General features: G+C 44.8%; 1 protein-coding gene across 1 annotated transcript in view; it reads right to left on the bottom strand.

Annotated features, from left to right (window-relative positions):
- INPP5D (inositol polyphosphate-5-phosphatase D) overlaps nt 1-20197 on the bottom strand; it is a 59100-nt gene that overhangs the window by 23878 nt on the left and 15025 nt on the right. Inside the window, 3 exon segments of the mRNA XM_054385866.1 lie at nt 2460-2600; nt 3804-3975; nt 5942-6092. Of these exon segments, the coding sequence (XP_054241841.1) occupies nt 2460-2600; nt 3804-3975; nt 5942-6092 (464 nt within the window).

The following is a 20197-nucleotide window of genomic DNA, read 5'->3' as shown; positions in this document are numbered from 1 at the left end:
AACTCAAATACATTCTATGATTCTGTGATCTGCTGTGGCCCAGCTGTGCTTGAGCCCCAGAATTAGGTCCTGTGCTTGTCCATGGCAACAGACATACTGCAGAAGGCACAGACTGTCCACAAAGGGTTGGCCCAACTCCTCTCCACCTCCGTAGCTCACCAGTAGCTCTTTTCTTCTCCTAATGACTGAATCCACAACTTCAGGATGCATCCTCTCTACCTTGCTAACATAAGTAGTCAGTGCTCACCCACAGTCCAGCATCAGAACACAGAAGTGAGTCACCCCAAGAGCATCAGGATGCTCATTTCTCAGTGTCTGAGAGTGACACAGAGCTAGCACCATTGGGGTTTGGGAGGTTGGGAGAAGCCAGGGTACAGCATCACAAATACCTTGGACTCATAGCAAATTGGTGTGGCTGACAAACAGCCAAGGTCAGTTCAGTGCAGTGAGGGTCTGTCTGTACACCCTTGGCAGTGCCAGGAAATTCAAAGGAGCTTCAGCTCTGGTGAAAGAGCTCAAGCTCTGCCAGTTAACATTTCTTCTTCTTGTTTGCTGGGTTTTTTTAAACCTGCTCTCAAACAATGTGAAAATAATTAAATTGAACATTATTGAGAGAAAATAAGACACAAGTACTGAGAAGCAGCCCAGGAATTACCTGCATGTTCAGCTGGGATCCCTCTGCAGCTGAAGAAAGCTGAAGTAAATAAAAACTAAATTAAGGTAACGCTGCTGATTAAATTTGAGTTCTCAAGTCTGATAAGAGACGTAAGCTAAAACCCCAGAGGACCCTGGAGCTCAAGACTGCAGAAAACAATATCCAAGCATCTGACTATTAGCCATCCGAAGTTAAGCAAATAATTTGATTGGATGGTGGAGACTCTTGGGACAATGTGGATAGAGAAGAGGTTCCCCAGAGAGATCCAACTGGGACTGAAAACAGTCTGCAGTTCTGGACCTTCATGAAAACACTGAGAAAGTAGCTCCGTCTAACTGAAATAATGCAGGTATGGAGAAAAAAAGCTGGGGAAAAGGAGAAGAACTGCATGAGGACATACATTTCCATAGCTACATGCAGCCAGCAGAAGGATGGAGGGCAGGCAGCTTGCCTTTTGCTGTGGTGCAGTGCCCCTGTGCTCCACAGACTTCCACCAGCTGAACTCACCCAGCTCTGCTTTAGGATCACACTTGTAAAAGCCCAGTCACCCAAAAAGTGGACCTGTTGCCTCTCCTTTCTTGCCATCCTGTGTACATTTATGAAACGTAGGATTGTGAAACCCAGGTAAGATGAAGTTGGAAATGGAAGAAGCCAGCCATCATCAGAAGAGCAGTACTGGAGGTGTTTCAGTAACACAAAATTCTCACTTGTGATTTCATTAGATTTTAGTTTCCATTGTTCAGGTTTATTCTTAGCTAGCCACCTGGGTCTCCCCTTCTGTGGGCATAGAAAAGGAAAACCCCTCAAGCAAGGCACAAAGGGCAGCTCTTTGCACAACCTTTCCTCAGTCCTTCCAGGCAGGCAGGTGGCTTCTGGCAAGAAGCAGGGCTGCATATTCCTCCCCCTTTGCCTGGTAAAACATGCAGAGTGCTGACCACTTCAGACCTCATTCACTCCCTGCCTTCCTTCTATGGGTTCAAGCCAAGAAAATCTGTAGTATTCAGCCCTCATTTTAGCCCTTTCTTCAGCATTGGTGAGCTCTAGAAGAACAAGATCAGGCCACTAGCACCTACCAGCCTCACTTCTAAGTCCACTGGAGAGAAGGATATTGCCAGCCATAGATACAAGTGTGAAAGAATGTGCCCTCTGCCACAGAGTGCTCTAAGATCTCTTGAGAAGTGTGCAATAGTCTCCTCATATGCTTACCAGCAGCAAGGGTGGAAAAATCCCATCATTCCACCAGAGAAAGAGTGAGGTCTGTGAGGTTTTAGTTCACTATCAGAGTGATCTGGGAGGTTTATAAATAGGAAAGCATCTAGGCTTGGTTCTCTTTTCATTTGAGCTGGACTTCTCTGACATCAGTGGGATCACTCCAGGTTCAGAGTGCATTAGTGGGAAGGAAAATCAGTGTTTAAAACACAGCTATACACCAATATGTGCTTGTTTCCATAAACCACTCATGCTTGACAATTCTGTGGGTGTCATTTATGCATTACCAAATTATGCAGTTAATTGCTCAGTACATTTTTTGGTTTCTTTCTCTCTAAACAAAGCATAAAAAAAAAATACTCCACAGACTGAAACTGCCTGCAGGGAAACTTCACTTTCAGGGCTATATCTTTTACATAGATTTCACATCTTTGGACCAGAATCACAGGTCATGAGTTCTAAATATCAAATGTTTTTGAAGGTAAGCCAATTTCCTGTGACAGAAATGCAGGTTCTGAATGCATAATTTGGAGCCGACATTAGACTGCAGTGTTACATCATGTTCTCTGACCTCTGAAAACAAGACTCTAGTTACCTGAAGAGTCCTTTGCAAAGAACTGTAAGTAGTTTCTTCAGCTGAGGAAGATTGCTTGAACCAGTCTGCACCATCTCAAAGTCGCTGATGATGTGAACTCGCAGGTAATCCTGGATGAGTTTAAGATGCTCATCAGAGATGCTGTGAAAGAAACATACAGGTCAAAAGCCAGCTCTTCTCCCTGCTCTCAGACAGCTTTATTAACTCCTGATACTTCCACTGCTAGCAGAGACAGATATGGGGGTGTTTGCCTTGAATTTCAGTGTAAACATGTGGTTCTCAGAATTGGACCATGGATCCCCCACCACACTGCTGACACCTTCTCCTCTCCCTCCTTAGGGGGACTGAGAGCACAGAGCTCTACAGGATGCTCCTCTCCTCCCTAGCTCTGTGGTGCCTGGGCACCAGAAGGAAGGATGATCCAGACAGACTGTATGTGCTGCCTTGTGCCCTGACAAATGCAGAAAGTCCCAGTTAGCTGCCTAGCACATGAAATAGAGCAGACAGCTGAACAAAACTGGGTTTCTCCCAGTCAACAAGCTTCTAGCAGACCATCACAACAGGACCTGTGATGCCACAGGACCACTGCTTGCTCATAGCCTCCCAAAACCCTGCCAACAAGCATGCCTTCTAATTTTATTTTTATTTTATTTTTAAATTTTGTAGATCTAATCATTAAATATCATGCTGCTTTCTCTAAGGCTTCAGTGCATGTCCAGATTTGACACAGCTAGTACCTGAAATAATGTCAGACCTATAGTAAGTATGAGTACCTGGAAATCCACTCACAGGTTTATTCTTCTTGAGGACTGGCTGGTGCTTTCTGTAAGTTTGGGCACATGGCTAACACACCAAGTTCTCTCACATATTCACAGAATCATAGAATCATTAACATTGGAAAAGACCTCTAAAATCATCAAGTTCAACCATCAAACCAGCACCAGTACAGCCACTAAGTCACGTTCTGAAATGCCATGTCTACATGTGCTTTAAAAACCTTCAGGGATGGTGACTCCACCATCTCCCTGGGCAGCCTGTTCCAGTGCCTGACCACTTTTTCAATAAAGAAATTTTTCCTGATATCCATCCTTTATACTGGAAGAGGATACCTCAGCAGAGAAAGTCAGTTGGCAATTTTAATAATTTGGAAAGATATTTGATGACAGCTGGACTGTGAAAAGTAGCCAATGTATTGTAGATCTGCTTCTGTTCTTCATTTGGTAATATAAATGAGGAGTAGTCACACTGAATCAAACAGGTCCTCAGCTGTCTCAAACGGAGGCCTATAAAGCCCAGAGCTGGGCTGAAGGCTGGTTCTGCAGCCTTGTGACTTGCCATCCTCACCTGCTTGTGTCCTGGTACTGTAGTCGCTGGAGTAGTGTCTCAGAAAGGGACAGTTTATTAACATCTGCCACCCTGGAGTTTTCAGGCAGAGAAGATACCTCCTTTGTCTCGCTGCTCGTTTGTGCCATGAGGATGTTGCGTGGGGGCAGGACAGGAGGCATGGGTACCGGGTCTGGCAAGGAGGAAGGGAAAGGTACAGTCATCCCAGCATGGCAATTTGACCTCCTCCCCCTCACCCACAGGCAGAGCAGGGGTAGTCACTACAGAAACCATCTCTTCTGAAGGACCCCTGATTTCAGAGCTGAACAGTTCAGGGTTTGATAGTGTTCCAGCCCTGTTCTCAGGGATGTCAAGACCAGTGGGATGATCTTCCAGGCTTGGATGGACCTCATGTACAGGCAGTGTAACCTCATTTGCGTGGTCTGACTGTCTCGTCTGCCCAGGAGCTATGAAGGATACCTAAATACTTCAAATATAACACTTAGAGAACATAGCTCTACCTCATCCATATTATTACTATGGAGATTCTGCTACAGGGGCAGAATGGATGGAGGAACATGATGGAAAGAGCACTGGAAGCTGCTAATAGGATGAATTGAACAGCTAAAGTAAGCAAACACAGATGGAGAAAACAGACCTCGTAATCCAATACAGAGGGATGGAGTACCCTGCCTCGTCTCATGGACATCAAGTTGGAAGCACAGAGGGTTTTTCTGCTCTGTCATCCTGCTGCTCAGCATACCTCCCTCTTCTGGCTGGTTCATCTCAATCTATTCCAACCATGGTGCCTTTCTTTTCATACCAATTACTCCAACATTTTGATACACTTGTCAAATGGAGTTGGTTGAGCTGCAAGGTTTTGTTTGGTTATTTTTTAATGGTGGATTTTTGAATACAAAAATACATCCAAAAAAGCTGTGATTCACAGAGTCCCTGGAGCACTTATCAGTGGCACAGCTGGGCAGTGCATCTGCAGGGTATCTGGGTGCTCTTCTTCTACCTCTGCAGTTCTGTGTGTAGGATGGCCAGACGTCAATCAACCCTACATGGCTCCAGCATGATGGCATCAAAGTGCCTTAACAAAATTAAATTCTGCACATCAACAGCCTAGCCCCAGTGCTAATATCTCTTAGTCTTGGCTAGAATTTCATTCCCTACTGCTCGCCTCTCTGTGTTTTATTTTTACTGTAGTTCCCTTCCCCCGCCCTGAGAGCTGGAGTCTCAGTGCAGCTGGCCAAAAAAAACAGGAACATCTTTCCTGAGCAGCTATGCAAAATTTTGTTCTGTTTCTTGATGAGTTGCATACTAAAATCTTCCAGCTCCTCTCAGACATCCATTGGATTGGATAAATGTACACAGGCACATCAATCTGTTTTAGTGCACATACTTGTCTGTCACAGGACTAAGTCCTTCAGGCAAGTTTTATTGTAATGCCCATTGTTTCCAGACAGACGTCAGAAAGGACGGGAAGGATGGCTCTATGGGCATGACCTTCCCCTGGATTCAGGAGAACAATGACAGATCCAAGGGATGATCCAGGAAAAATCCAAGGAACTAACCAAGACCAGTGAGTGTCAGGAACCCACAGTGACATTTCATATAAAATAGTTGGGATGATGCCAATCAGACCCCTTCATTGTACATCTGCCTCTATGCATAGACTGTCTGCCACTGTGGGATCTGTCAGAAACGGTCTCTAGATCAGAGCAGATAAGGGGGGTTGAGTTTCAGATGACCCAAGAACCACAGCAGCAGCAGATGTGTGGCACTGCGAAGAGGTGCCCTCCAAGTCTCTAGGGGAGCATCTCTGCTGCTGGGACAAGGGCCCTAAAGAGACATGTGAGATGGTTAGACATAAACAAGCTTGAGTCCAGATGAAGCACAATAGATTAATCTGCACCTGATACAACAGTGTGATGCAGAGATTCCCTCAGGTGAGCTAAAATAGTGCTCCAGACAGGGTACTGCCGCAGAGCCATGACAAATCACTGCCTCAATGTCTGCCATCTTAGTTGTCTCTATGTCCTGCTCCATTTTATTGCACAACATGCTCTAATCCTGCTGCCTGCACTGCCTATCTCCAGTCCAGATTAAGTGTCAAGGGCCCGCATCACCAAGGCACATCATGGGTTTCTTACCAGCATCCTCCTCCAGTTCATCAGCAGCCTCCTCCTCTTCCCGTGGCACTGGATATTTGAGGTGCCATACCAGACCCATGTTCTCCTTCTTGTAGAATTCTATCAGTTCCTCCAAGGTCTCAAAATACTTGACAGGAACACCCTCTGACGCCTGAAACAAAACACAGAGGCTGTCAGGGTCTGGAATTTCCTACCACAGAAACATTACTCCTCTGCAAAGGAAAAACAAAGTCAGAGAGAGAGAAATCCACTACTGCTGTCCAGAGAAAGCCAGCCCAGTTCTCACTGCCCATCTGACCACAGGCTCTGTGCAGAGTGACTCCTGCAGTACAAACAAAAACAGATACACACACATGTTCCAGCCAGTGTCAGCAAAAGTGGCAATCTCAAAGATTCACCAAAGTCAAATGAAAGAAATCTCTTGCTGCAGGCAGTGTGCTTGGCTTCAAAGCAATGGAAGATTTAAAAACAAGGAATTCTCCCACATGAATCTTTCCATTCCCTCTTTCAGTGAGCACAAACCTTCCTGGATTGTTATATTTTTGGTATCCCAGAAGAATTTTTCTGTGAAATTGCAAGATAAACATGTCTAAAGCTCTTAGGCATTAGCATTGCTTCCAGGATTCAGATAGGTTCAGATGAAACAAGCTATCAAGGTACCATCACATAAAAACCTGCTCAGGTGAAGATTGAAGAAGCTGAGGCTCAGGGGACAGCTCAGGCTGTGACTGTGCCAAGCATGACACCAAGCCTGCCAGCTGCATTTTAACTGCCACTAAACCTTTTTCTTGTAAAGCCCTAGCCACTAATTCCAGGAAACAGACACTTGAAGACTGGGATAAGATTTTAGAGGTCTCTCTACTGGAGAGAGTCCAATGGAGGGTTACAAAGATGCTGAGGGGACTGAAGCATCTCTCTTATGAGGAAAGGCTGAGAGACCTGGGGCTTTGTAGCCTGGAGAGGAGCAGACTGAGAGGAGATCTCATCAATGCTTATCAACACCTAAAGGGTAGGGGACAAGAGGATGGGGCTGGACTCTTTTCAGTGGTGCCCAGTGATAGGACAAGGGTTAACAGGCACAAACTGGAACACAGGAGGCTTCACTTAAACATAAGGAAAAACTTCTTTGAGTGTGCCAGAGCACCATAGCAGGCTGCCCAGAGAGGTTGTGGAGTTTCCTTCTCTGGAGACTTTCAAAGCCCACCTGGATGCCTTGCTGTGCAACCTCCTCTAGGTGAACCTGCTTTGGCAGGGTGGTTGGACTAGATGATCTCCAGAGGTCCCTTCCAACCCCAACAGTTCTCAGACTCTGAAATTCTGTGTTTGAGGCAAAGCTTTATAGCAATTATTTCTATGCATTGGTGCAAATGGTAAATCTGTCAGATCCACAAGGCAGGAGCAGCTGCCACCCCTACAGTTTTGCTCTGTTGCTTGTACCAGGGGTCCTACCAAAGACAGAGAAATTACTTGCTGTGGCTCAGCACAGACCTCCTGACCAAAAGACAGAGCTCTGTATTATCTCGAGAACTCAACTGAAGTGCTACCCATGGCAACAGCAACATGCAACCAAAGCTCTGATTGCTCTTCATGGGGCATGCTCTTCCTAGTAAGGTCTTCCTCTCTGGAAAGATGGTTTTCCCAGAGAAGCCAATCCAAGAAGGCCCTGTCTACACACGCAGCAAAACATCAAGGGGCAGGGGAAGAACAGTGGCAGAGTAGATGTTTTCCAGCCCCACAAGGCTGTTGTTCTCGACTTAAAACAAGCGACACTGAGAACGGCTCACAACTGCAGATAGAGCAACGGTGGGCAACCAAAAGGGAGATCTGCTCACACTATGGCAGGCTTGACTTTTACACTGTTTTACATGCATAAAGCCAGATTTTGCACAGGAAACATGGCTAGTTATTAACAAAACAAAGCTTTGCCTGCAATCTGAAATAAGTTATTACACAGCCACACCACACATTCTGCCTCCAGAATGGTTTAATTTCTTTGGGGATTGCAATTTTTGCTGAAAAAAATTACCATACACCAGCTTTTGATGCAAGCTGGAACAAGCTTATTTACCTGCCTTTGGGTTTGCCCAGTTTTGTATTATCTGTGAGCTCTTGTGTTCGGTGAGTCCTAGCAGCAGCAAGATTTCTTTTAAATTTTTCCTAAAGAATAAAATCTCAGGCCAGAAATTAGGACAGTGATTTCAATACTCAACCACATTGGAAGCCGTCAGCACCCTCAAGCCTGCCATCAAAAACATCTTTCATTTTCCAGTAGACCTGTATGTTTTTAAAGGTGGGAGAAGACACATTTTCATAACAGAGGTGTTGAAGCAATTGCTGGTCTAAAACTTCATGTGACTGTAACAGGCAGATCCTGCTCTGCTGGAGTAGCACAGACTCAGCATAATCCAAATGAATTCTGATTTGCTTCAATTAAGGCAAATAGCCCTTTGGGTTTCCCAGACTCTTCTGCTTCTTGATGCCAGCTGTGAAGGCTATGAATCATGGAAACCCAAGGATAAAAGCTCTTAGCCCCAACCCTTCAGATGAAAGGATCCTGAAGTCACAGTGCTGCACCGGCACTGACCTGGAGTAGTTCAGCAAATTGCTCCTGTGGTTTCTCTGTTCATCTTCCCTGCAACAGTACCTTCCTCTGCTTGAAAACCTCTGATTTTGTGATCATTTATGCAGCTTCTGGCAGCCTTGAGTGCACTGTTAGCAGCGCTGACTACAGGATGGTAGCCTTCGTGCCCAGCCCATGGCACTATTTGTCCTCTAGGTTCAATTTTCCTGGTCTACCTTCTGCCCACCACCTCCAGCCACCATAGTTGGAGCTCACAAGAAAGAAGGCTTGTGATGGTTTGCTTGGTCCTAAGCTACCCCAAAGATCACCTGGAAAAACACATCAGCTGCATCAGAATGCACACTCAGACCCTAAACCACAGGCTGGTCAGGGTTTGCCATCTGCATCTTGGTGCAGGAGGAAAGCTTTGCCATCAGTGCTCTCTCCCATCTCTTCAAATACTGCAGCCTACCCTGCTCCTCCTCTTCCAAAGTTGTCTTTACACCCCTACTTCACTTCTCCACGACCTCACTGTCTGCCCACTTCCATAGAATCCACTGACTGATGACTGTCCTCACAGCCCCCAATCCCACCTCCAGTGCCCAAATTCTGTCTTCCCATCCTTGTTTTGCCTTTCAGCTCCTGCTCTTCCGCAGTGCCTGCAAGGGGATGGATTGCCCTACACAGCTCTTTTCAGGCTAAATGGAGCCTTGATAGAAGTGGGAGAAAAAGCTGAACTAGCACTTTTTGTTGCCAAGGATCCTTCAGTCTCTGAAACCATGCTGGTCTCTGTGGCAACCAGAAGCAGCAGCATTTTGTAACAGACCTCCTTCTTCTAACTCAGTGTCACATTTCAAGAGTGGACTGAAGCCTGTGGTCGAGCTCACATTCCCCAGAGTGGCCATAAGCCTTGGCTCATGTGCAAGCTGGCAGGATGCATGTGCAGAGAGGCCCCACTGTTACATACACTCCTTCTGCCCTGGTAGCTTGGCTGCCTATCCAGGCAGCTAGTCCATCACCTCCAGACACCTCTCTTGATGAACCCTGCCATCTGCTCCCTCCAGGATAACTGGCATTTGTGTCTGTGTGGAGGAGCTAGGCTTTGCATGCATCTGAATCCAGCTGCTCATTCCCAAAGAGAGGTAGTCTCCATCCCAGCAGTGCCAGGTCCTCTGACAGCCCACCTTTCCCAAGCCCACTTAGGATAAAAAGGATCAACTCCCCACAGCATACAGTAAAAGTATAGAATGGCACTTTCATGTGTTAAGACAATTCAGCAGGGAGCTGAACACGTGTTCCAAGCAGCTGCACAGAGACAGCAAGAGCTGCAATAGGGAAATGGGGAACTGGTAGGGCTATAAGCTCCCATCAGCCTGGTCGAGCACAGAGAGAAGGATGGGGGAGCCCCAAACCTGCTCAATATCCACTGATGGTGGGGAGCTCAGGTGCCTTCCCCCATGTTGTGAAAGCCACAGTGATCGCACCACTTCACTACATATCAGCTTTACCATCACCAGGGTGAAAGCAAAGATCACTGAGCTATTCATGCTCGTTTTCTTTTGTATTGTAATTGCTGTTATTTGCAAAGACCTTGTCAGAGGAAGCATGCGGGAAGGGCTGTGCCCCTCCAGCACAAAGCAGTGCCCAACAACACTCTCTGCCTGTTTGCCTGCACTATGAAATGAGCTCCTCTCCATTCAAAGTGTTCCCCAAATATCCCCCCTCCCTCTGAGAGAGCAGAGCCCTCTGAGAGGGCACACTGCTGTGCGTTGCCTCCCCACGCAGAGACACAAACTGCATGTTGGTTGCGTTCAGAGAGAGAACGGTAGCAGCAAGACTTTGATGCACTTGCTTCTCCCCTTGGGGAAGGATGAGAACAAAGCCTGTGTGACAGATCTTAGTCAAGTTGGTCGACACACAACTGCAAGGTGCTCGGATGCCGCCAGTGCTGAGCGCATCCAAATCATAGAATCACAGAATTCTTCTGCCTGGTAAAGACCTCCTAGATCACAGAGTCCAAATGTCAACCCAATAACACCATGGACACTAAACAATGTCATGAGGTGCCATGTCTACAAATTTCTTGAGCACCTCCAGGGACGGTGACTCCACCACCTCCCTAGGTAACCTATTCCAATGCCTGGCCTCTCTTTCAGTAAATACATTTTCCCTAATATCCAATCTAAACCTCCCCTGGTGCAATTTCAGGCCATCTCCTCTCCTCACTTGAGAGGAGACTGACCACCACCTCACTAAATCCTTCTTTCAGGGAATTGTAGAGAGCAATGAAGTCTCCCCTCAGCCTCCTTTTCTCCAGATTAACCAATCCTAGTTCCCTCAACTGCTCCTTGTAAGACCTGTTCTTCAGACCCTTCGCCAGCTTCATTGTTCTTCTCTGGACACATTTCAGCAACTCGATGTCTGTCTTGTAGTGAGGGTCCAGTACTCAAGGTGTAGTCTCACCAGTGCTGAGTAGAGAGGCATGATCACTTCCCTCCTCCTTCTGCCCACACTATTGCTGATATGGGCCAGGATGCTCTTGGCCTTCTTGCCACCTGGGCACACCGCTGGCTCATGTTCAGCATCTGTCAACCAGCACCCCCAGGTCATTTTCTGCTGAGCAACTTTCCAGCCACTCTGCCCCAAGCCTGTAGTATTGCATGGGGTTGCTGTGAACTAGGTGCAAGACCCAGCACTTGGCCTTGTTAAACCTCATACAACTGACCTCAGCCCATCGATCCAGACTGTTCAAATCCTTTTGCAGAGCCTTCCCACCCTCATGCAGATCAACACTCCCACCCAATTTAGTGTCATCTCCAAACTTACTGAGGGTGCACTCAATCCCCTCAATCAGATCATTAATAAAGATAGTAAAGAGAACTGGCCCCAGTATTGAGCCCTGGGGAACACCACTTGTGCCACTGGATGTAACCCCATTCACCCCCTCTCTTTGGGCCCAGCCATCCAGCCAGTTTTTAACCCAGCAAAGTGGCTGCGTGCAGCCAGTTTCTCCAGGAGGGTGCTGTGGGAGACAGTGTCAAAGGCTTTACAAAAGTCCAGATAAACAATATCCACAGCCTTTTCTTCATCTACTAAGCAGGTCACATTGTAATCCAACAGCCCATAACTTTGCTACCATCCTCAGGACAATAGGACTATTACCCAGCCTGTGGGATGTTGCCAGCTCAGCAGTGCCTGGCACTGGAGGGATGGTGCCTGCATAATACCAGTTTAATACAGAAAACCTGGCTCAATAATGTTGCGCATAGTGTTCACTTTGCTGGATGACCTACCTGAAAGCAGGTCAAAAGACTTTCAGTACCAGCAAGCTAGGAAAGCAGCAGCTTTCTTCACACTTGAACTTGTGGCAAAGGTTTATAGGTTGGAAAGAAAAAGCAGTGATGGAAAGTGAAACACTGGCATTCAATCAGTCCACATCAGTTGCAGAGCACCAAAAGTGGTGTACTCTGAGTCAATGTTACACATAATCACAGAATGTTGGGGGTTGGAAGGGACCTCCAGAAATCACCTAGTCTAACCCCTCTGCTAAAGCAGCTTCACCCAGAGCAGGTTGCACAGGAACACATCCAGGCAGGTTTTGAAAGTTTCTAGAGAAGGAGACTCCACAACCTCTCTCACAGCCTGCCCCAGTGCTCCAGCACCTTCAAAGTGAAGATATTTTCCCTTAAGACAACTACACTGGGTGACAGCAGCAAGGCAAAACAGGGCCTAAACTTTATGCAGACCTGCTCTGTTTTTTGAGACAGGGAGCAGATGCAGAATGGGGCACTGCAAACAAACAGAGCAGGACAGGGCAGTGCAAAGCAAGCTGGACCCACCCAAGCAGAGCCCAACAATGAAATCCACTTCCCTCCCATCCCTTCCACCCCCGCCTTCACTTAGTAACTATTTCCTCAGGGTTATCAGAGGACAGATCTTATTTTAATTGCAAAGTGAATTGTTTCAAGCCATCAGAAACGTGGATGGCAAGTGTCATCTCCACGGCAACATACCACATCCCCAGAAAGCTCCTGACAGAGCTCACAGGAACTGGAGCAGTGTGGAAGGTAGGCTCTTCTTCCACAGGAGCCTCCTCCAGCATCACCTCAGCTTGGTGCTGACCATAGCCATTACACAGGGAAGGGAAACACCTAGTGTACATATGCACTATAGGGAGCAGCTTGTAGCAACACAGAATTACACAGAATCCCAAAGTCACACAATGATGGAGATTGGAAGGAACCTCTGGAGATCATCTAGTCAAACCCCTCTGCTAGAGCAGGTTCACCTAGAGCAGGTTGTACAGGAATACAATGTCCAGAAGGGTTTTGAAAGTCTCTGGAGAAGGAGACTCCACAATCTCTCTGGGTAGCCTTCTCCAGGGCTCCAGTTCAAGTGAAACCTCCTGTGTTCTAGTTTGTGCCTGCTGTCCCTTGTCTCCACTAAATAAAATAGCCCAGCCCCATCCTTATGACCTCCACCCTTTAGCTATTGATCAACATTGATAAGATCCCCTCTCAGTCTGGTCTTCTCCAGGCTACAGAGACCCATGTCTCTCATCCTCTCCTCATAAGAGAGATGTTCCAGTCCTCTTAGCATCTTTGAGGGACACATTTCAACTGCATCCCAAATCACAGACTTTCATATCTTCCACGTGTCCTCCTGGCTCCAGATGGTTTTGGCTGGAAACAGCTTTCCCACAGGATGTCTCCCACCCTCCAGAAACTGCTCTCAGTTATATAGGTCCTTCCAGTTATCAATTTCCCTTCCACCTTCTGTACCCTCATTATCAAATGGTTTCATACAACCAGCTCTGACTTACTCCTGCCTTCAAGATAAAGTTTTCTGGGTTCTTAATTTCATGAGGACAAGTATAACTAAAGCCTTTGGTCTTTGGTTAAATTTTGTGATCTTCTTTCTAAATTCATCCACCTAGGCTTTTCACTAGGTTTTAGTATGGCTGAGGTTGTCTTATCTTCCTTTCTATGTGGTGTAGAAAGGCTAACAGGGCCCAGCCTAAGTTTTCTCTTCATTATCTCCAAGGAATGCCATCTGGCCAGTAGAACACCTTGATGAAGATACTTCAAATATGGGTTTGCTGTGAAGCAGCTCTTGAAGAGTGGAGTATAAAGATAGCAAGTGAAAAGAGATGTAAAGCCTACAGTAAGCCAGGCAAGGAAGTGGTTAACTTGGGGTTCATTACAACAATAGTATAAATAGATGGCACAGGAAGTCTGGGGCCCTCAGAAGGAAGAGGAAGTGTTTTCCTTTCCTGAGCCAAGGCACAAGGAGGAACTAGGAAACTGGTCATCTGGTTATATTGCTTAAGGCTAATCTTTTCTAACCAGAGTGCCTTAAAACAGGTATTTAAACCCATATACAGGCTTTTCAGTCACAGTCAATAAGGTCTCCAAGTTTCAAAATTCTCGCAGTACCTACCAGCTTACATGGAAGCAGAAAAATCAGGTTACTTCTACTTTGATGTGAAAGGCTGACAGGACTTTTTTCATTTTAGATTTGGAAAAAAAATAAAATTCTTAGGCTTCCTGGTTTGGAAAAAAAGCTGTCTTCAAGACTGTCTGTTAGCTAAGAAGTCTAGGTGGCATTTTTAAATTTACTTTGGCTCTCATGTAGCCAAGATTTTATATTTCACTGAAGAGTTGAACCTAAGAGCTAAGAAATCCCTGGTTAACTATTTTGTTAAAAAGCATTTTAAAGCAACCTAAATTGTGTTTTGTTAGAAAAAGTTTCCTATTTCTAGGTCAAGTCTTGTGCTAAGTAATTTTGGGAGAATTTCACAGCAATGGGATCATAGACAGGAATCACATCTGGGAGAAACAGCTACTTCCTAAAATATGAGCCACCCAGAAATGTACTCTGTTCTGATCACAACAACCGGGGCTGGGAAGAAATGGGGCTAACTAGGAGTAGGAAGGGGAGGAGCAATTTGTGGCTGAGGAAAAAGAGGATCCTGTGACACAGATGGTCTGTAAAGGCATGAACTTAATAAGTGGTGGGAATCTGCAAGCTGACAGGGGTGTTCAGATGCTGGGTAAAGCTCAGTGAGAGGGTCTCCAGCAGAAGAACTTATCACAAGAGAAGAGGCAAGGCGAGGAATCCAGGGAACTTGGGCAGAAGATATGGCAGGTGGCCAGAGGAGCACCTCCTCACCTGGAAAAAAAAAATCACACAAATTTCTGGGAGAATGACAGTGTAAGTGCAGTTGTAAATTACTTGATGAATGTTGGAGAGAATGGAAGGTGAATAGCCTCTCTTCAAGATGAAAGGTGACAAAAGCTTTCTTGGCTTATTTTGCATATGGTTTGGTCCTGATGCTCAAGTTTAGTTATTCACATCACTTTTGCTAGTGGGCTTTTACATTTAAGACTTTGGGTGAAAATCATAGAGATCAGATAGTTCTGGGAAAGCGGGCTTCAGAATTTCAAAAAGATATTATATATGGAAACAAAGAACTGCAAATTAAGAACAGCAAAGTATAATTTACTTCTAGCTTGTGCTCCTGGCTGAAAATTAGACATCCAAACCAAACCAAACAAAAAAACCACACACACATGCAAAAGAAACCACACAAAACAGAAACAAACAAACAAAGAAAAAGCCCACCACAGTTAAGAGAGGGAGGTGGGGGGGAAGGAAAAGTAATGTCTTGTCCATTCTGCAAAATTCCCCTTGCTCCTTGAATGAAGTTGAAGGATACTACTATGTACTGCCTCTACCACAACTTCCATTTCTTAAAGCATAATGCTGAATTAAGAGACACTGCATATGAATTACTGGCACTGCTTCACAATTCCTTTCTTATCATACATATTAAAAATGGGCCTTCAAACCAATTTTCACTCTCTTTCACCTAGTGTGCACAGAACATTTGTTAAAATTCAGTGCTCACTTCCTTGCCTGCCTGCCATTCCTGCATGAAACATGAACCCCATCAATGCTCTCTGGAAACAAGGCCACTGAGTGCATATGGGCATTCTTGCCTCCATTGCTAGCTGGGCAGGAGGGCATATTATGGCTTCACTTCCAAATTGTCAGTGAATCTAGATTCAAACCTGAGCTTCCTTATCATCCAATTTCAGTCAACATGGCCATCCTACTTTTTCCTATCTTCAATATCATAAAAAGGACTTGGGAAGCACAATGCACTTTCAAATACAGATTCTGTGTGTAGAATGTGAGCCCAGTTCAGGTTAATCTGAAAAAGATCCTGACTGTCATATCTGCCCCTTGTGATCTCTCCTGGCCTTGCAAGAGTTTATCTCTGCATGATCCCACTCAAGCTTCATTTTGGCAGCCTGAAGATCAGTCATGTTCACAGGTAGGAAGTGCTCCCGTGGCAGAACTGGGACACTTGCAAATTAAAAGAGTCTGTTAAAGTGAAGAAAAATTGAGAGTAGTTTTCAGCAGAGCATAGCTGGATGCCAAATTCTTATTTCAAGTTCCTTGTTAAAATACTACATCCTAAAAGAAAACATACGAGAAGTTCTGGAAGGTAAAGGACCCTAAAGGAGTCTTTTAACCATCATTCCCCCACAATATAAAGACACAAGTCACAAAAATAATGCATTCACATCTTGCTTAAGGACCCCATTCCACTCTGCTACAGCACTCCACAATTCACACAAAAAGTATGTTAATTGTCAAATATCTAGTTAATATAGTTAGCTACAAGCCAGTAAGAACATCAAGCAACTGTGGGAGGCATCAACACCCTGTACTTGAGGTAGACATTCAAACTCTAACCATCAGAAAAGATTTTAGCAACAAAGCATATTATGATCCAACTTGGGGCACCAAGTGAAAGTCCCTGAGCAACAAACCCTTTCAGCATCTCTCAGTGTTGTAATAAACAAGATTTACATCAACCACAAGCAAACAAGAGTATGGTTCTGTGGCAGACTGTGAGGGACTGGTGTTAAATTTAGGTACAGGGTGTAAGTCAGACAAGTTGGTGGTGAATGAGAAAGGACTGCAAATCCATGGGAATCTGATGCAATTTTTGTAGCACTTCTGGAGTGTGTGGGTAGAATTTATAAGTAAAAGTTTTGGAGTACTCTACTTCTAACAACTTTTGCAATTTTATAACAAGCCTTGTGCTTTTTTGGTTTTCCATTGAAAATCGTCAGCACTTAAATGAAAATATCTTTTCATTCCTTCATAATGTATGTAGCTCTAGGGATTACCATGACAAGTTTGAAGGGCAACCAAGACAGAAAACATAACATAGTCATCCTTTCTGAAGGCAGTTTTTGGAGGTGGTAATTTTGATTTTGTCAGTGCTCATTGCTGACAGTGACCTGGGGAAACTATTGCAGGTCACTGATTCTTGCTTCTTGGTAGAAATTCACAAGTCCTTCAACTTTTCCCTCTGTAGAAGGCAATAAGTACATCCCCAGGCAACAGTTTGTGGGGTTTGAAAATCCACAAGTAAGAACTTTTCCTTGAGACAGCTGAAGGCATATCTACACTGTCTCTGCCTGCATGGCAGGGCAAGATCTTTCAGCTCATATCAGTTCTACAAAACATTGCTGGGAATTTCCTCTAACCCATGCAGGCAGACAGTAGAGGATCCATATTCTGCTTTTCCTCTTCATCTGTGCTGAATGAATCCCAGTTTCAATGGACTCCAAGCACTAAATATGAATGAATTCCATAAAATATTCAGCGGAAAAGAGAAAATGTAATATTAAAGAAGTTATACTTATTGAAGATACACTGCAAAGCAATGCAGGCAGAAGGTGCATGTAAACCAGACGCATTCACCGTATGACAATGCCCAGCTTTCTGGGACTGTGTGATGGAAAACCATGAACAGTGCATGAACAGCTTCCTGTCTTCAGCATGCAAAATTTCTCAGGCTTCAAGCTGCACCAACTGTTCTCTATTTTTTTTTCTTTCAAGGGACTGTCCCTTATTTCATTCATTTACTGCATGAGTGACAAACCCCTACTCAATTAGAAGTAAGGATTGAGCTAACTGAACAGTAAGGACTGCTAATTGAACAGATACAGAATCCAGTCTGAAGAAGCACCATCATTTAGCAAAATTAACCACAAAACAAAAACCAAAGAAAAAACATCCTTCAAACCTTCTCCTTTTATTTTCTCCTCTGAACTGCACTTCTGAAATAAAAATAGCCAACATGGTGTTAACATTTTTTTGTTAAACTCTGCCCCTTAAAATTAAACCCAACTCAAAGGTTCTGGTTTTGCATGTAGAGGGTTGTGGCATACAGCATCACAGAATGGTGGGGGTTTGAGGGGACCTCTGAAGATCAGCTAGTCCAACTTCCATGCTAAACCAGGTTCAGCTAGAGCAGATTGCACAGAATGGCATCCAGGTGGGTTTGGAAAGTCTTAGAGAAGGACACTCTGGGCAGCCTGCTCCAGTGTTCCAGCACCCTCAAAGTAAAGAAGCTTTTCCTTAAGTTCAAATGAAACCTCCTGTGTTCTACATTGTGCCTGTTGCCCTTTGTACTGGTCACTGAGCCTCACTGAAGAGAGCAACCTCAGCCCTTCAGGAGCTTTGCTCGACTTTGCCCATGGTATTTGCTGCACCCAGATGTGCTGCATATTATCTTTTAAAACACTGGAAAAGGAGAACTTTAGAGCCCTGGGATGGAACATAAGGCAACCAACTTAGACTTTCACAGGAGAACCAAGATGGAAAACTCTGTCAGCAGTTACAAAGTGAAGACAAAAGAAGTCAGACAGCAGGGTAAAGGTCTGGGAACAACTGAAAGCTGCATTGTGACTTCATTCTGTCAGAGGGACTCCGAGATGACTGAATCTGAGCCATCTTGGCTAAAGTTTGTTTCATTTCCCTAAATCATCTTGGCATTTGAAATCAAGCCCTGCACATTTTGCATTTAGGCAGTAATCTGAAAACTAAAGGATTCTAAATTTCTTTTAAAGCCTCATGAAGCAGCTTCAACCAAAAGGTAAACTTGAAAAATACTGGTGGAACAAACATCATTCACCTAAAACAAGTTAATCCAAGACAGTACTTTAAATTGAACATGTTGCTATTTAAACATGATCATATCTTTATATTTTATGTTCATACCAGTAATAAGCTGCAGCACACCTAGGGTCTGTAGGTCCCATTCCCTAAGGCTGCAGAGCAGACCAAGTAAGCAATATCTAACTGGAGCCTGACTACTACTTGTGACCTACCAGATGAGTTCTATCTCTGCATGGGGAACGTCAGCCTCCAATGAAATATCTTCTCAGCAAGACAAGACATATTTCTGAAGAAGAAAGGGCATCACCCTGCCAGTAACAAGTGCAGAAGTGATTTTGTACAGATGGTGACACTTGCTGTAAGACTCATTGTAAAGAAACTCAATAGTAATGTTTTGCAAGACTTTCCTATCCTAAATGAGCAGGACAAAAAGCCTCATATAGCACGAACAATATATTAGCTTTTCTTTCTTGGAGAAAACAGCTCAAGGCTTGCCCAAAAATGAGCACTTTTCTCGTGACCCACCATGCCTCAAAGCACAGAAGCAATAAAGCACAGTGTTTCATTACCACACAGCTGAGAGAGCAATAATCTCTTGTCTCCCTGAATACTTTAAATTCAGTTATGAAGCTTCATCAGAGTCTTTGGAAGTATAAAATAGGCTAGGACAGTCAAAAGGCAATATGAAAGCTATTATCCATCAAATTACTGAAAAATGAGACTATTTTCCTCTTGATAACGCTGGTTGCATAGGTTCCCAATTATTTTTCCTCATGTGCTGGAGAAGGTTTATAATTTCAGGAAAGTCTTCACTTTGCTAATCCTGGAGATGGTGAGGTGTGTCTCCAAGGTGTTGTCTCTATTAGGATTATGCCCCTCAGCATAAACTGTAGCTAATTTGTAAAGTCTATTTAAAACAACAACAAAAAAGAGCCCTTCTTATAGTTCTCAGTCAATGAGCAGAGGACACTGAGTTGCTGGAGCAGGTCCAACTCCCCGAAAGGAGGTTGGATTGAGGTAGGGGTTGGTCTTTTCTCCCTAGTAACAAGTGATAGAACAAGAGGAAATGGCCTCAAGTTGCACCAGGAGAGGCTTAGATTGGATATTAGGAAAAAATGTCTTCACTGAAAGAGTGGTCAGGCACTGGAACAGGCTGCCTAGGGAGGTGGTGGAGTCCCCACCCCTGGAGGTATTAAAAAAACTTATAGACATGGCACTTAATGACATTGTTTAGTGGGCATAGTGGTGCTTGGTTGACAGTTGGACTTGATGATCTTAGAGGCCTTTTCCAACCAAAACAATTGTGTGATTCTGTTACTACCCCTTCCTTTAAAACGTGCCCACAGAAACAGTTGATTTGAGATGGAAATGTCTGTCAGGGGGTGAGAGGACAGCAAGAACTTCCTAAAGTGTATTTTCTGCAGGAGAAAGTTTCTGGGACTTGGGCATAACGGTGAATGAGAAGCTGGACATGAGCCAACAATGCACACCTGCAGCCCAGGACAACAATAGCATCCTGGGCTGTGTCAAAAGAAGTGTGGCCAGGAGACAGAGAGAGGAGATTCTACCACTTTGGTCTACTGAGACCTCACCTCACATACTGTGTCCAGCTCTGGGGCCCTCAACAGAGGAAGGACATGGACCTTACGGAGAAGGTCCAGAGGAGGGCCACAAAAAACGATTAGCACCTCTCCTACAAGGACAGGCTGAGA

Source organism: Indicator indicator, chromosome 13, assembly GCF_027791375.1.
Source record: "Indicator indicator isolate 239-I01 chromosome 13, UM_Iind_1.1, whole genome shotgun sequence".
Taxonomy (NCBI): domain Eukaryota; kingdom Metazoa; phylum Chordata; class Aves; order Piciformes; family Indicatoridae; genus Indicator; species Indicator indicator.
The sequence above is the reverse complement of the archived record's forward strand: the minus strand, read 5'-3'. Positions and strand labels throughout refer to the sequence as shown.